This window comes from Coptis chinensis, chromosome 5 (genome assembly GCF_015680905.1).
Source record: "Coptis chinensis isolate HL-2020 chromosome 5, ASM1568090v1, whole genome shotgun sequence".
Lineage (NCBI taxonomy): Eukaryota > Viridiplantae > Streptophyta > Magnoliopsida > Ranunculales > Ranunculaceae > Coptis > Coptis chinensis.
In genome coordinates, this window is record NC_141460.1 from 86,656,956 (window position 1) to 86,674,915 (window position 17,960).

Below are 17,960 nucleotides of genomic sequence, written 5' to 3' on the forward strand. Positions count from 1 at the left end.
AAAAGATACAAGAAGACTAAACCAAAGTATCATGGATAGTGTTTCGGCAGTAAATTGCTTCAACACAACGAGAGCAATGGTAAAGAACGCACTAAGAAACAGAGGAATTTGATGTTGGGGGAGATGAAACTGAACCAAATAATGGCTGCCTACGTACCCAAGATCTATTCTCTAGGGATCAAGTTTCAACGTAGTTCCTTATGAAAAATAATGTGGTATTTATATAGGTAGAGTAGAGAGTCCTTGTAGCTCAAGTAATCTTATTGCTTGAGTAATTGTGATAGAATATAACTGTCAACTTTTTTGGTAAGAAATGAATCTGGACATAAATCAATGTACATTAGTGGCAAGCCATGTGGTTAAGGTTCAGCCTTAGACACATGAGTTAATGGGTCTGTATATTGATCCATGGTATTGCAAATTGGGCTTTAGCCCGATCGATTAAACGAATAAAGTGGAGACCCCTACTAATAGACGTTTGCCACGTAGGTGGGGGTCGAAACACCGCCCCCTCTTTGACATGTGAACGATGTTGATATGGCAAAGAAGAGAAAAATAAAAGTCCAAAATAAAATTGAATAAAGATATAAAGAGTATAATAAATAACTATAATGAATAACTCGGTGTGGTGTGAATGCAAACGAAAATATAGATGATGAATATAATGTATATTCAATAAGTTTGCGTGAATTGATAGAATAAAAGCGTGAAATAACAAGAGTGGCAAAGTAAAACCCAAAAAAGCTGCCGTGAGGATTGGATTGAATTAGATATGGTATATCGCGAACTAGGAATGGAAAAAATGTATTCAAAAGTGCATTAAATGCAGATAATGGTAATGGTAAGACAAAAAGATAAGAATAGACAAGGTACTAGAACATGGAGATGCAAACTAGATAACACCTTACATGGCGTTAAATTTAAATTATGTGCATGTGAAAAAAGACATTATTGGTCTTGAAAAGAAATTGGGTGAAAAGAAGTTATAAGGTGTTAAGTCATTGGCAATAATATGGCGTGGGAAAGATGCATGCAACAAAAATTATTTTGCCTGGGAAGAGGATTTAATGCAATATAAGCATGTCATAGACTCATAGTATGACTAACTAACCTTAAGCAGTGCATGTGATGAGAACGGATCAGATACAATAGAAAAATAGGAATCCAAACGCAACAAAGTGTCCAGCTGATTTGGAATAAGCATATAAGCTAATGTCCCATAATAACTTGGTCTTGAAATTAGAATTGCACCAGGAAAGGACTAAGAACGTACGACTCTTAGTACGAATCGGAAAAAAGAAAAAGACTGTATATACACATATGGGATGGACGTAAAACAAATTGAACTTATACTTTGTCAAAAAAGCACAAAAAACAGTGAAGAGACACCGTGAATTTTTGGGGCAATTTTTGAATTATATTACGAGAATAAACAGAACTATGGTGGTGTTTGTAACAGAAAACGCGATTGTATTTACTGAAGATTGAATTGGAAAGAGAAGTTGGAAAAGAAGAAACAGAGAAAAAACTACAAGTTGAACCAAAAGCCATGAAGCCGCGGGGAACAAGAATTCAGTAACGCACAAAGCTTTTGCACAAAGACGAAGAAAAGGTTAGTACAAATCTGTTAAACCGATTCATGGTATTCTCGACTTCTCTTTTCCTTGTCAGATGAAGCATAGCGTGGTTTTACAATGAAGTCTATTGGAATTTCTCTTTACTACGAGATGTCGGTAATTTCGAATTGGATATGCAATTAAAGATTGACCGGCATAATCTAGGTCAAGATTGATCAGTTTCAAATTGGATCTGCTAGGATATTAAGTTCAAATTGTTGGATTTTGATTAAAATTGAATTTAGGCTGCCGAAGAAGACGAAGAAAACGGAGAAAAGTGCGGAGAATATGACAAAGCGGTGTCGGAAACAGATATGTTAGTATATATATATATATATATATTTCAGTTAGCTTCAAATTTTGGTTAAGTCTGAAAGACTTACGAAAAAATTGGTATTTGCGTCGCAGGTTGAAAAGGCGGAATTACGGGCAAAAAATATTGACGAAAAGTTTTGAACGGAAAGATCACAATGCTGTAGAAAAAATAATAATAAAAAAAAACTAAATAAAGTTTTTGCTTAGAAAGTTAACGTAATGCGAATTTTTGCCGCATGGAGAAACAACAATTGTACGAGCCTCGGAAAGTTTCGCTCAGAAAGTTTGGCTTAATGCCTTAGAAAAAAAAAATAATGAAGCTGTCAAAAAATTTCAGTCGGTAAATTTCTCGTAGAAAGATCGGCAGAATGCCTTAGAAAAAATAATGATAATGACGAAAATTTTCGCTCGGAAAATTTTTAGGAGAAAGATCGGCACAATGCCATAGAAAAAATAATGAAACTGACGAAAATTTTCGCTTGGAAAATTTTTCGTAGAAAGATCGGCACAATGCCTTAGAAAAATAATGAAGCTGACGGAAAGTTTAACTCTGAAAGTTTTTTATTCAGAAAGTTCGACTTAATGCCTTATAAAAAATAATAAAGCTGGAAAAAGTTTTCACGAAGAAAGGTGACGTAATGCGAATTCTCGCCGCACGGAGAAACGACGGTATTACGAGCAAATTATATTCATAAAGAGTCTACGGAGAAAAGTTTAGTGCAGAAAGACATCAATTAATGTCATAGAAGAATTAAAGAAGCTGACAGAAGTTTCGTTGAGAAAGAGCGGCACAATGCCTTAGAAAAAGAATGACTGCGGAAAATAGTTAACCGAAAGCGCTAAGCGAAGCGAATGCATATTTCGATAGCGGAAAATAGTTAACCGAAAGCGGAAAATAAAAGAACTGGATTGTAAAGGAAAGAATGATAGAGAATGTCGGGTGACTATTCAAAACCAATGGCCAAAGAAAAAAGTGTCGTTCACCGTGGATGAACTCGAAAAATACTTTAAGCGGTGCCAATGATTATTGACAGCATGAAACAGGTATGTTAGTATTTTTATTTATTAGTTATCGTAAAATTGTGGTTAAGTCCAAAAACGTGAAAAAAGATTTGTATTTTTTGTCGCAGGTTGAAATGGCGGAATTACGAAAGCAAAATATAGTTACAAAGAGTCGACAGAGAAAAGTTTCGCGCAGAAAGATGTCAAGTAATATCGTAGAAGAAATTAAATAATGAAACTGTCGGAAAGTTTAACTCGGAAAGTTGTACTCAGAAAGAACGGCACAAGGCCTTAGAAAAAATAAGGAAGATGAAGAAAGGTTTTGCTCAGGGTGATCGCGCCGCAATGCCGTAGAAGAAATAAAGAAGTCGGAGAAAATTTTCGCTCAGAAAAATTAACGAAAAGTGTCTCTCAGAAATATCGGCCCACTGCCTTAGAAGCCGACGGAAAGTTTCGTTGAGAAAGAGCGGCGCAATGCTTTAGAAAAAATAATGAATGCGGAAGATAATTAACCGAAAGTGCTGGCTTTTAATTTAATCGATTTCAAAGAAGAAAATGAAGATTTAATTGAGTTTAATCGTAAGATAATTGATGAGACAATTGATTAGGTAATTGTGTGAATGTAATACCATAGAGCTAAAACTTCTTTTGATGAAAAATAAATAAAAATAAAGTATGCGTTTGCTATTGAATGTTGTTGTTGTGATAGATAACATACCTGTGGAAAACTGACAATGTTGTTGATTTATATAGTTGAAATGAAATAGAACGAGATGCCGCCATACGAAAAAAAACGCCCAATGCATACTTAACTTTGCAAAATTAGGCTAAGCGAGCATAAAAGCGTTCAAACTTAGGCTGACAAAGCTAAACGTGGTAACCTCGCCAGATTTTGTCTAAACAATAGTAACGAACTAAGCGAGCGTAAAAGCGTTCAAACTTAGACTGGCGAAGTTAAAAGTAGTAACTTCGTCAGATTTTGTCGTAGCGATAGTAATGATTAAAAACGTTCAAACTTAGACTGGCGAAGTTAAAAGTAGTAACTTCGTCAGATTTTGTTGTAGCGATAGTAATGATTAAGCGAGCGTAAAAAACGTTCAAACGTAAACCCACGGCTAAATGTGGTAACTTCACGATTTTTCGTAAGAATGATAGTAATGAACTAAGCGAAAAAAAAACGTTCAAACGTAAACTGACGAAGCTAAATGTGGTAACTTCGTCAGATTTTTTCGTAATAATAGTAATGAACTAAGCGAGCGTAAAACGTTTAAACTTAAACTAACGAAAAGATGACTGCAAAAGTAATGTGTCTTGACCCTTCGCTTCTAACGGCGGCGGAGAGATAAGCCAATGAATCTGCATGACGTAAGTCATTTCGGGGTCTTTGAGTGATAAAGATGCTATCAAATTGTCGAGCAAGACTATGTATCAAACTAAGATAAGCCGCCATACGCTCATCTCTTGCTTCAAAAGACCCACCAAACTGATTTGCATTAAGGCGAGAATCCGTGTATAACTGGAGCTTTCGCGCCCCTAGTGTCAAAGTTGTTCTCAAGGCACAAATGGCATCCTCATACTCGACTTCGTTATTTGAAGCGGCAAAGCCAAGTCGCACATATTTCCCAATCTTTTTTATCCGCCAGGTTTAACAAAAACACATCCAATTCCCGACCCAGATTTTATATGGGAGCCATCTGAGTAAACAATACATAGGTCAATGGGTTTAGGAATTGCATTTTCAAGTTGGTCTTCGTCGCCCCCAGTTATTGGCGGCAGAATGTCTTCCATAGATTCGTCCATCATCAATGAAAAGAACAGCACTAACATCTTGAGTTGTAGCTACCAGGTATATGCCACTAGGTTGACCCATTGAAGGACTTGTCAATATAGGAGGACTGACCAAGTATTTCTCGATCTAGTTGTTGCAATGCCATCTCACAATCAACGTTCCAAGTTGTCGCCTCCTTTAAAGTCTGGAAGAATGGATGACAACGATCGGAATATTTAGAAATAAATCTATGAAGAGCGGCAAGCCGACCAGTAAGTCTTTGAATTTCCTTCTTTTTCTTTTTTTGGTGATGGCATATCAATAACGGCGCGTATCTGATCAGGATTAGCCTCAATACCTCTACGAGTCATGAGGAATCCCAGAAATTTTCCAGAAGAGAGGCCAAAAGAATATTTGGCCGGATTGAGTTTCATGTTATACTTGTTAAGCCTATCAAAAACAAGTTGAAGATCAGAAAGATGATCACCAATATGCTTCGATTTAACGACTATATCATCAATATAAGCCTCCATTATTTTTCCCAGCCGATCGGAAAAAATTGTATTGACAAGCTTTTGGTAGGTTGCACCGACATTTTTCAGACCAAAAGGCATAATAGTGTAGCAAAAAATGCCTTGGTCGGTGATGAAGGCGGTGAACTCTTGGTTATCCACATTCAAAGATATCTGGTAGTACCCTAAAGAAGCATCCATGAAAGATAGGCGTTGGAAGCCCGAAGTGGCGTTCATCAGTTCGGAAATTCGTGGCAACGGATACAGATGAATCGGATAAGCTCCGTTAAGGTTCAGATGACCTTTATGATGAGTGGGAAGTTACATCAAAGGGACTTCGTGCTAAGTGGGGTGAAAACCATTTTATCCAGAAGATTTAAACAGACAGACGCGCCCGGTCGAGCTTATGTGAAAAATAACACCTGCCATTACCTCTTACAAAAGTTAGAGATTTTAAGCGGTACACACGTTCGGGTCCGACTGGAGATTGTCTTTTTCTTTACGTGTAACCAGCCTATCTAGGTCGGTAGTTTGTCTGGGATTGTGGTCTTCCATCTAGTTCGTCAGGACACTTTCCATCCTCGCTGGGTCGGACATGCGGGATGGCAATTTTTCTCAAATCTGCAGGAGGTCGGCCTTCCCCTCGGTCGGTCCGTCCTAAGATGAAGGTTTTCCTTATACTTTCTTCCGCGGCGCTTTTTTTTTTCCCCGTGCGGGTCGAATTCGCTCTAGGATGACAATTTTCCCGCAAATCTGCGAGGTCGGCCTTCCCTGTCAGGTCGGTTCCATTTGGGATATTGGTATTCCTTATATTTTCTTCTGTGATGCCTTCTTTCCCTGCCTGGTCGGACCTATCTGGGATGGCAGTTTTTCTCAAATCTGCGAGGTTAGCCTTCCCTGTCAGGTCAGTCCAGTCTAGGATGAAGGTTTTCCTTAAACTTTCTTCTGTGTTGCCTTTTTTCCCTGTCTAGTCGAACCTGTCTAGGATGGCGATTTTCCTCAAATCTGCGAGGTCGGCCTTCCCTGTCAGGTCGGTCCAGTCTGGGATGAAGGTTTTCCTTATACTTTCTTCCGTGATGCCGTCTTTCCCTGTCTGGTCGAACCTGTCTAGGATGGCGATTTTCCTCAAATCTACGAGGTCGGCCTTCCCTGTCAGGTCGATCCAGTCTGGGATGAAGGTTTTCCTTATACTTTGTTCCGTGATGCCTTCTTTCGGAGGTGTTGTATCACCGTTTGCGGTAGCGGAGGCAGCGGTGGCGGTGGCGGTGGTGGAGGCGGTGGCAGTTGCGCTGCTACAGTTAGATGTTGCGAATTGATCCTACCACTAGGAGCAACTTGATTGTTCAACGGTTCTTGCATTGGCCGATTTGAATTTCGAGGGTTGCGAGTATTATTAGCAGGAGGTATATGTCGACTATTTGGTCTGCTTCTTGTGCTTACCATCTTGATTGTTTCACGTGATAATGAATTCTAAAATCCCCACAGACGGCGCCAATTATGTTTCGGCAGTAAACTACTTCAACACAACGAGAGCAATGGTAAAGAACGCACTAAGAAACAGAGGAATTTGATGTTGGGGGAGATGAAACTGAACCAAATAATGGCTGCCCACGCACTCCAAGATCTATTCTCTAGGGATCAAGTTTCAACGTAGTTCCTTATGAAAAATAATGTGGTATTTATATAGGTAGAGTAGAGAGTCCTTGTAGCTCAAGTAATCTTATTGCTTGAGTAATTGTGATAGAATATAACTGTCAACTGATAATTATCTTTTTGATAAGAAATGAATCTGGACATAAATCAATGTACATTAGTGGCAAGCCATGTGGTTAAGGTTCAGCCTTAGACACATGAGTTAATGGGTCTGTATATTGATCCATGGTATTGCAAATTGGGTTTTAGCCCGGTCGATTAAACGAATAAAGTGGAGACCCCTACTAATAGACGTTTGCCATGCACGTAGGTGGGGGTCGAAACAGACAGCGTAGCACATCAGACTTGATGAAGACACATACTGCGGCTACTTAAAGGTTGGCATCCAATTCTTAATAAGTTGTTAGTTTCTCTTTATTCCTTTGACTTTACTTAATTTCTCTCAAAAGGCATGCATGAAATAACAAAGGTTGTAAAGGTAGTCTCGGGAGAGTATCGGGTGTTATATTTATTCAAATTTGGAAAAGAGTTATTAATATAAGAGTTATGACGAGAAGTTTTTTGATATCGTAACTTATTTGTATGTAGATGTAAGCTTTCTTCATAGTTGTAATGACATTTTAAAGGACAGTCTTTGCTTGAATTGTATTCGTTTGTGCAAGTTCGTTGTAGTCGCTAAGGTTGTGGTATCGTTAAAGCAACATTCTGCCTTTATTTGTATTTTAACTTGGTGTATCGGTTTTAGGATTAATAACCTCATAATATCTCAAATCTATTTTCAGGTATAAGTGATTGTTTGTTAAATTGAATTCAACCATTTTCAAAATGTAACACATGATGACTACCTCATACTAAGTTTGGGACAACCTGTTGATTGGGATGGATTGCCAAGTTGATGAATATGAAGGTAGGCGAGGCAAAGAACATAGCACATCAGGTATAGCCCTAACTCGTGCACCATCCTCAAAAGAATACGGAGTTGGTTCAGTGGGTTAGCGCAGAAGTGGAACAAGTCAATGCAGGAGTGTCCACCGGGTTAGCAATCAACACGAGGACATGGAGTATAAGAGCCGCAAGTCGATAGATACAAGGATGGTGTAGTGGCTTGATCCGACTCTCGTCGCCAATTACCTTAATGATTCTACCGATATGTCATTGTAGTTGTCGCTAGACTTCCCAAGTGGCGATGCATGAGATGAGCTTTTTTCAAGGGCATATTAACAATTACTCATCATTGTTTCCAAGCAGCTTGATGATGTGGTTTGTTAAGCTCATTGTTGTTAAGTTATTTAAATTCCTTTTTCTGTATCATACTAAACTTTGGGCGTGGGAAATGTGGTTTGTTAAGCTCATTGTTGTACCTGGGAGTTCCTTACCTTTTTTGTTGGGAATCAAGGATCTTTTGTTCACTCGGCCCTTTTAAAGTGGGATTTAAAGTGGCGTTATGTTTGGGCTGACAAACCAAAATGGAATGAAAAATAGAGAGTAATTTATAGTATCAGCATTACCTTATTTGCATTATAAGAAATACATCTGTCATCTCTATCGTAGGTTTCATTCATTTCTTTATCCAAGAGTAATGCATAACTCAAACAAAACCATATATATTAAAAAAAAAAATCGAAAAATTAAAAAGAGAAATAATAGCCAAACAAAAAAATATGGACACATTGAATATTTCTATAAATTTGTGTTTTCATCAAAATTTGAATCATTACAATATTCTATATTCTATAGTTAAAACTTTTTGGTACATAATAATTCAAAAATTAAATTTATAAGATATTGAAAAAAATCAAATCAATTATATGAAAACGGTCATACGAAACAGGGGGAGTTTCTTTTAATTTTAAGTGCTCGCTTTGATACGACCCTTATATACCCCTGCAATATTAATATTTTTTCTACTTTATTCAATTTTGTGGCATTCATAGTTGCTATGAAAAGAAGTGAAAGGTGGATTGTGTATGGTGAACAAAAGACTCTGCAGTTATTATATTCCCCAAAGGTGCTCTTCTTCTTTCTTGATTACCATATTTCTTTATTGCTTCTCCTCAGAGATGCATGGTTTAATTCATAAATTTTTATCTACTTAAATTCATGTTAAAATCTAATGGATGGGAAATTATATACAAATGATTGTGTACCTTCTATGATAATATCGGATTGCCAAACATCAAAAGCTTTTGGTTCACCTATATATGTCCAATGGTAGTATTGCTTCCCATATTAAAGGTAAAGAGCCATACAAAAGTATGTCTATATTGTATATAATATCCTGAAGTTATGGGTAGATCAGTGAGAGTACTTTCTTAGTTTATACTGAGCTTAATTATTTAGTAGTTAACTACTATATTGCTTATCATTAGCAACTGTTATAGTGTGGATGGACTCAAGAGCTTCCTCTCTTAAAGCATAAATGTCTTGCATAATTCTTTATTGTTTATCATTTTTCTTATTGTTTGAAGTCTAGAACGAAATCTGGCAAATAATTGGCGTTGGGAATTTTGATCAATTTTAATTTACTATATGAGTTTAAATATAGTTTGAAAGTAAGATTTTTTATACATAATAATAAAATGAAAAAAAAAATATAAAAACGGTCTCCATTCATTGTTTTACCTTATCAATATAGCTTAGGTGATCATTATGTGTTTTAATTTTCTTTCTTATATGAGTCTATGCTATTTGTTATGGAATTACTTGACGTCATTGTCTCTTACAATGTTCAAATTTTAAAAAATTAGGTACTTAAATGTTGCTAATTACTAATTGACTATGCTCTTAAAAAAAAAAAAAAAATATATATATATATATATATATATATATATATATATATATATATATATATATATATATATATATATATATATATAACCTTTAAAAAAAAAGATCGATGGTATTACATGTTGCTAAGTTTTATAGTCGGATTCTACTTCTAAATTCTAGGATTTGTCAATGGTTCACCATAAATAAAATTAATTATGTTTGTTGAACTGTTTTTTCATTTATTAATACTATGTTGTAGTATTTGTGTTTTCATCAAAATTTGAATTATTACAATATTCTCAGTAGTTAAAAAATTTGGTACATAATAATTCAAAAAATATTAAAAAAAAATCAAATCAATTATATGAAAAATTAATTATGTTTGTTGAGCTATTGTTTCTTTTTTATTAATACTATAGCCCACGTAGGGTTGTAGTATTTGTCTTTTCATCAAAATTTGAATTATTACAATATTTTATAGCTAAAACTTTTTGGTACATAATAATTCAAAAAGAATTAAAAAAAAATCAATTTTATGAAAACGGTCCCTGTTCTGTGAAGAGTGTCGATTTATATAATTTAAGTAAGTAATTTAAAAATATAAATAATTTTTTTTTTTCACAAAATGTAAACTGAACATGTTCCACCTATGAATCAAAGTGTAAATTAGGGAAAAAAAATGATTGGTTGTCAAAATATAATCAATTAAAAAGTGTCAACAGTTAAATTTTGAGTTCAATGACTTTTCCAATTTTGATTTGTGCATGAAAGAAAAATAGATTATACTTTTAAATTTTAGGATTTGTCAGTGGTTTGGTCATAAATCAAATTAATTATGTTTGTTGAGCTATTTTTTTTAATTATTAATACTATATTATTATGTTTTAATGCCCTTTCTACAAATAGTTAAAACTTTTTGATATAGAATAATTTAAAAAATATTAAAAAAAAAATAAAATCAATTATATGAAAACGGTCCCCGTTTATTGAACGTGCTCAAAAACTAGCGTATAGTATATTTGGGAGTACAAGTGTGTTGAAAGCGCTTTAGTATAGTTAGACTGTTAAAATAGATGACAGACTTAATAAATAAGCCCAAGTGAGTCGTCCAAATGTCCAATATCCAACCCATAAATAAAACATCTTTTCTCTTTAACGAAAACCTCCCAACACACACAATAATGTCAAGAAGAAGAGGCGACGAAAAAGACTCAAGACTCTCATCAAAGGTCGAAATCCCAGAAAGAATCTCACCAGAACAACAACAGCAAGGTACAAAAACTAGAAATTATAATTACAAATCTCGAGACTATTCTAGAAGTAGCCCTAGGTATGATGAATACGACCACCGTAATTCCACTGGAAAGTTTCTTGATAGGGAATATAATAACAATAATGGTTATAATAGGAATGGGAAAATAAATGAACCTGAAGGTGATGAATCGGATGAGGAATTAAAAGGATTGAGTTACGAAGAGTATCGAACAACCAAAAGGATTAAGTTGAGGAAGAATATCAGGAATTGTATTTATAGGATTACTCCTAGTCCTCCTCGTAGCGAGTGGGACCTACAGGAGGAGGATGAAAATGAAGGTGATATTGAGATTGAGCTCAGAGATGAAGGGGATGGGAAGGAACAAGTGGGGAAGGGGTTGTCGAGTTCGGACGGTGATGATGATTCTGAGGATAAGGATATGAGGGAAAAGAAGAAGAAGAGGAGAAGGAAGAGTAGTAAGAAATCGAAACGGAGAAATGATAGTGAGTTGGATGAATCAGATGAGAGTGAGACTGAGACTGATAGGAGGAGGAAGAGGAAGTCGGGAAGTAAGAAGAGGGGTAGTGTGAAAAAGAGGAGTAACCGGAGAAGTAAGAAAAGTAAGAAGAGAAGTAGTAGGGTTGACTCGGATGAAAGTGAGAGTGAGGATATTGAGAGTGATAAGTCTGAGAGCGGATCAGCGGATGATAATGCAAGAACCAAGAATCGGAGAAGCTCTAGTTCTGCTTCACATTCAAAAAGCAGTAAGAAAAAGAAGCGGAGTGAGTCAGTTAGTGAGGGTTCGGAGAAAAGTTTGTTGTTGGATTCTGATACGGATAAAAAAATTATTGAGATTGATGATGATGGATTAAAAGCGGAGATGAATAGTGAGGCTCTTGCGTTTAAAGAGATGCTTGAATTACAAAAGAAATCTGGTTTAGAAAGTGATGCTGTTGTGGGTCCTATGCCTTTGCCGAGGGCTGAAGGGCATATAAGTTATGGAGGAGCTTTGCGGCCTGGTGAAGGTGATGCTATTGCTCAGTATGTGCAGCAGGGGAAGCGTATTCCTAGAAGAGGAGAAGTGGGTCTCTCGGCTGATGAGATTCAGAGGTTTGAAGACCTTGGTTATGTTATGAGTGGTAGTAGGCATCAAAGGATGAATGCCATTCGTATCAGAAAGGAAAACCAAGTCTACAGTGCCGAGGATAAGAGGGCATTGGCAATGTTCAACTATGAGGAGAAAGCAAAAACGTGAGCACAAGGTTATGGCTGATTTGCAAAGGCTGGTTCAACGCCATATTGGGGAGGATGTTGGCCCTACCCACTTCCATCCTTTGGGGAAAAAGCCACTGATGATGCTGATACCTGATCTTCATGGATGTGAAACATAATCTCTGTGCCTTTGTTATTTCTTACCATTCTGGTTGGTATGTTTGTTATTTTCTTGTATGGAACTGTAGTCGATATGCCTATCGTTTGTACTTCTTTTGTTTGTTGCAGTATATGATTTTCCTGACCGAGGAAAAACATCTTTCATAATCAGATATAGTTAAGTGCATTAATACTTGTTAAAGGCCTTGAGAAGTTTGTCATTTTAGTTTCAATTCTCTTTAACTGTTGGAAATAAAAGTTTCATATTGTTTCTGTATGTATATGACTGCTTTTAATGAATTTACAACAGCTGAGATATAACTTTTAAATGAATTTGAAATGATGAATGCTTTTCTATCTAGAATTAATAATAGCTCCAATTCTTGACCTTCTTGAAAAATCTAACATAGTTTGGTTTGGTATTTATTCTTCCTCAAGGAGGAAGTTGAAGGGTTGGTATAGTTGTTTGGAGGAGGAAAATGTTTTATATAGAATGGATTGGGATGCTATGAGTTTAAGTGGAATCAGTTCTCTGAATAAACCATTGGGTAGTGGTGAGAAGCAATGATGTCTTAGTGGTGGGAAGGAGCTAGTAAAACTGACGAAATAAGATTCACTGATGTCTTGAGAAGGAAGTGGAGAAAAATCTGCTGATGACTGGGAGAAGTTCATTGCCAAAGGTTGCAGGCTGCACTATGGTAGGAATGCTAGTTTCTTTAACTTCATGGCGTGTATATTGTCTTTTCTAGACGGGGTAGGAGAACATCTTATAATCTCTTAACGGTTCTTAGTTCTTGAAAGCTCAGTGTGGTGGTATATATTCAAAGATACGCTGACCCAGGCTGTGTCTGAGTTCTGGCTGCTTTGTGCACCATCATTAGTTTTTTTTTTTTTGTGGATTAGATGTAATGTGTTTGGGCTGTGGTGGGGTTTTGTGGCAGGGGGAGGTGGTAGATGATATAGGTTCAGCCGTTTCATACAATATTTTTTAGGTTTTCCTTAGAAGGCTGAATTTAAAGTCGATACCGTTGGATTTTACCTTTTGGATAGGAGTTTTATTTGTGTTGGTTGGAGCAAAAATTGAAAGGAGACTTAGTTATTTCAGGCATGGGTACCAGTGTACACTGTAGAGGATGCTATGCTATCCGGCTAATGGATATTCTGATGGCCTAGCCCAGCTATATCCCAAGGCAATCTGATTGAGTCGTGTGTTTCCACCCAATGTAAAGTAAAAAAAAAAACCCTATGTAAAGTAATCCCTCTTCTAACAAATGGGATGAAGAAGACACATGAAACTGGAGTGTTTTTCATAGGTTCAGTGATGGCACGGTCAGAATCTTTTTGCAACTTGTACTATCGGTTATAGAATGTAGAACATTAAGTTGAAAAGAGTGACACAGCAACTGTTTTCCTTTACATGGTTAATCAGATCAAATCCCTTTGTAATCCCGAAAGCACTCTAATTTGTGCCCACATTAAGAAAGAAATTTGATTTTAGGGCCTGCTTGATAACCCATTTTCCCGCTGGCAAATCGATATTTTCCTACTTAAACCAATATTTACCGCTGCTTGATGCGATACACGGGTCTGGCAAATATAAAACCAGTTTGCCGGCAAAACCCTCACGTGACCCTATTTTCCCACTCCGTGGGAAAAAAAAATCCAACTGGGCCTGGATATATTTTGCCAGAGGAAATCAACCAAAATTTTCCCACTTCAACGCCGACGGTGAGTTCTCACTCCCTCTCTCTCAATTTTAAGAAATTCAAACTAGTGTTTTTTCAGATCGAAGTGGATTTTGACTTTGAGCAGAAAACAAATTTCAGTTGTTGTTGGGTTGCTTATACCTTGTTGAGAATTGAGCACATGATGAACTGAGGAGGAGGCTTAGTGTGATATATGTAGTCACTGTTTCGGGTATGTAATTGCTCTTTCTATTACAGATTTCTTCTTCAGAACACTTCTTCACGATTTGTTCCTATAGAAAGTATAAAAGTTCTTGTTGGTACATGCCAGTTTTACTAAATAGGGTCATATTACTCAAGGAGATATAGTGGGAAAAGCAGTAATTGTATCTTGGGTAACTCGAGATGAACCTGGTTCAAATACTGTGCTGTGCTGGAAAGCAAATGACAAACAGAAGTCTAGTGCTAGTGCTGAGGGCAAAGTGCTTACCTACAAGTTCTACAATTATACTTTTGGATACATTCATCATTGCACCATCAAAAATTTGGCAGTAGGTCTGGAACTCATTTATTGTTTATGTGTACAAGAATTGCTTCATTGATGGTAGCTCTGCTCTGTAGTTAGACAACTAAGTTGCACCTTTACTTGTCACAAGAAAGGAAGGTGTGTGAATGTAAATGATGTAATTTTGAGTTTGTTGTGTTTTGCAGTTTAATACAAAATATTACTATGCCCTTGGAGTGGGTAACACCATGAAGCAGTTCTGGTTTAGAACCCCTCCTGAAGTTGGACCAGATGTTCCTTATACTTTTGGTTTCATCGGTAAATTATATGAACCTTAATCCATGTGAATTTTACTAGCTACAACAGTTATTGCATTTCCTATGAAGCTTTAAATGGAAAGCATGGGTTATCTGCATTTATCAATTTATGATATAGAACTTTGGCAGATACTCAAAGAATTACAAGTGCTGATAAAGACATGTTTTGTAATAATTTTTCATTCCTTTTAGTCTTACACTATATGACGTCATTTGCAGGGGATCTTGACCAAAGTTATGATTCAAATATAACACTCACTCATTATGAAAAGAACCCAACAAAAGGACAGACAGTGTTGTTCGTTGGCGATCTCTCTTATGCTGATAACTATCCATTTCACGACAATGTAAGATGGGATACATGGGGCAGGTTTGTGGAGAGAAGTACTGCTTATCAACCGTGGATATGGACTGCAGGGAATTATGAAATTGATTTTGTTCCTGAAAATGTAAGCACTCCATATCTACTCAAAGCAGATTAAGTCAATATGTTTATCAGTTTTTCTATGAAATTTCCACCTAATGCCACAATTCTGACATCATTTTTTTTACATTTCCTAGAAACTTGTTTCTATCTAAAAAGTTTACAGGCTACGTTTTCTTTGCAAATAGTTATTCCTACGCAGCTGAAAGATTGTCGCTGATAAACTAGAAACATTTATATTTTAACAGACACAAAGAGATGTAAATATCTTAAGAGTATCTTTACTTGACTATGTTGTCATTCATGCCTTCATCAATGTTTAGGTTGCTTTGACTTAAAACCCCCTTTCTTTGGGTTTTAAACTGATTGCCTTTTCTAATGGTACTTTTTCATCTTAGGGACACTATGAAATCCGAGGAGACCCGTTAAGTATTAGGCCTTCTCTCCTTATAATATTATGGTAATATACATACCGACTATGCTACCTCAAAATGACCTGAGTAACCAACACACTGTGAAGGTTTATTTGCTCTTTGAATCAGTGTGTCTATCTTGAAATTGTTTTTATGGGAGATAAATGCAAACTTATGTTAATGGAAAGTATAACAATTTTCTTCATCACCCAGTTATTCTCTTGTGCACTTTCAGCTGAAATGATGCTTTCCAACAGTTTCCATGATTACCTCCAGTTTTCACTGAACAATCCGCTTTTGTTCAAATCGAAACAATTTTTTGAGAGTTCATTTCCTGACCGGAGGTGGTCTTTTTATTTTGAAGGGTGAGACTGTTCCTTTCAAACCTTATACGCGCCGTTATCATGTGCCCTATAAAGCATCTGGAAGCACCGCTCCACTATGGTACTCCATCAAGCAAGCTTCCGCATATATCATTGTCCTCTCTTCATATTCTGCCTATGGTAAGCTTGTTTACCTTATTTATGCATGTTGTGCTTAATGTTTTGCTCCCTTGCGAAGATGTCTCTGGACAAAAACGTCATACTATCCCTCTACAAGTTAGCATCTATGAAAACACTTGTCTGTCCTGAAATGACAATAATGATGAAGTGCAATTTTTTTTGCATGTTATTAGTTATCTTAACAGAAGAAAGAGTATGATTTCGATTGATGAATACCCAAATTGTTAACTGCTAGCTATATCATGTATTTAAAGTAAAAGGTTAATGTGGTTGCACAGTCGCTTTACATGGCACAATATTCCTCTCTCTTGTGCAGGCAAATACACCCCTCAGTACAAATGGCTTGAACAGGAATTCCCCAAAGTTGATAGGAATGAAACACCATGGTTGATTGTTCTTATGCATTCCCCCTGGTATAACAGCTACAACTATCATTTTATGGAAGGGGAAACCATTAGAGTAATATATGAGCCATGGTTTGTAAAATGCAAAGTAGATGTTGTATATGCTGGACATGTTCATGCCTATGAACGATCTGTAAGTGCATTTTTTTCTCTCTGTTCTGTTTAAGTTGACTAATCTAGATAACCTGATTCCTTTTCTTTGTTCATAAAAATTATCGGCAAGTGCAATGTGATCAGATTTGGCTTATATACTCCTATGAGTATTTGCTGTATTATATGGCTGGCCATACTTCTCTCTAAGAGTACACATTCTTTCCAGGCCAAGTAAAGATTCATACTATGGCGAGTTAAATTAATTTGTAATCTCTATATGAAGTGGGTTATTTATCTCACTTTTCAATAGGACTGGGCTCTATTTGCTAAATTAGCTTCTTCTTATTTCTTTCACCCTTGGTATACCATTTTATCTTTTGTTGCTTTTAGTATGGTAAAAAGAATTGTAGCCGTCCGTGCTACTTTCTCTGCTATGGTCTGAAAAGATTTTTTTCCTTACAGGAACGTGTCTCAAACATTGCATACAATGTAGTAAATGGTATTTGCACTCCTATAAGTGATCAATCTGCCCCGGTTTACATAACCATTGGTGATGGAGGGAATCTAGAAGGACAACCAAGTAAGATAGTACTCACACACATTCATTCTGACAGTTACTTATAGATTATTTTCCTCTCCATTGAATATATAAAGTTTTCTTTGAATATGCAGCATGACCGAACCTCAACCAAAGTATTCGGCGTATCGTGAAGCAAGCTTTGGTCATGCCACGTTTGATATTAAGAATCGGACCCATGCTTACTTTCAATAGGTAGATACGATTTTGCTTTAGAGCAAGCACTTGCTGCAGCACTAAAACTAGACAAAACTCTGAAGTGGTCCATGTTGTATGAAAGGGAATTAACGCTTTGCATTCAAATAATAAGATTGTCTATTTCATTTTTCCCCGCTTGGAATTTATTGAATTGTGAAGTAATTGCTCATCAATGCCCTCTAGCCCGAGGACTTATTCTTCTTTTTAAGTTCCATATTTCAAGAATCTGTTTGATCACTTGGTGTGTTAAGACGGGTTGAGTTAGCCATCCACCATTACTGCTGCTTTTTAGGCTGCGTGATAATTGATGGACGTGTGTTGATGGTAACATTTTTATCTGTTCCTGGCCAACCAATACTTGTGTTGCAAGATATAAAGCATTTTCATTTGATAATGAGAAAGAAGTGGATTTCTGGTTGTTCCACTCAAGTTTTGGAAAACCAAAGGTAGAATATTAGGAGTTACAGACTACCAGTAAAATGAGTCAGTTTCCGCTTTAGAAAAGACTCTTTCCATCAATACCTGTATTGTTTATTTTGTTTACATTCACCCGATAATACTAATACAGAAGAACTCTTTA

At 36.3% G+C, this 17,960-nt stretch overlaps 1 protein-coding gene and 1 pseudogene across 4 annotated transcripts; both read left to right on the forward strand.

Moving 5' to 3' along the window:
• Nucleotides 1-10,776: 10,776 nt before the first annotated feature.
• Nucleotides 10,777-12,281, forward strand: LOC147499677 (uncharacterized; annotated as a pseudogene). The gene has a single exon (XR_015196007.1). The product of XR_015196007.1 is annotated as an uncharacterized LOC147499677 (transcript).
• Nucleotides 12,199-17,511, forward strand: LOC147499678 (purple acid phosphatase 2-like). Of its 3 annotated transcripts, none has more exons than XM_086561474.1 (7): nt 12,199-12,317; nt 14,658-14,769; nt 14,988-15,217; nt 15,970-16,108; nt 16,425-16,645; nt 17,068-17,185; nt 17,278-17,511. In XM_086561474.1, exons 2-7 carry the CDS (start codon nt 14,700-14,702, stop codon nt 17,280-17,282), a joined length of 783 nt encoding a protein of 260 aa, XP_086417600.1. In that variant the 5' UTR covers nt 12,199-12,317; nt 14,658-14,699; the 3' UTR covers nt 17,283-17,511. The 3 variants fall into 3 exon arrangements, with proteins under 3 accessions (XP_086417600.1, XP_086417598.1, XP_086417599.1); XM_086561472.1 differs by lacking the exon at nt 12,199-12,317 and adding an exon at nt 12,701-14,501; XM_086561473.1 differs by lacking the exon at nt 12,199-12,317 and adding an exon at nt 12,701-14,497.
• The last annotated feature ends 449 nt before the right edge of the window (nt 17,512-17,960 follow it).

Coding starts and splice junctions, on each gene's coding strand:
- LOC147499678 (XM_086561474.1), top strand. CDS start 14,700: ATGAAGCAGTTCTGGTTTAGAACCCCTCCTGAAGTTGGACCAGATGTT. Junction 14,770..14,987: donor TTATACTTTTGGTTTCATCG/GTAAATTATATG, acceptor CGTCATTTGCAG/GGGATCTTGACCAAAGTTAT. Junction 16,646..17,067: donor TTCATGCCTATGAACGATCT/GTAAGTGCATTT, acceptor TTTTCCTTACAG/GAACGTGTCTCAAACATTGC.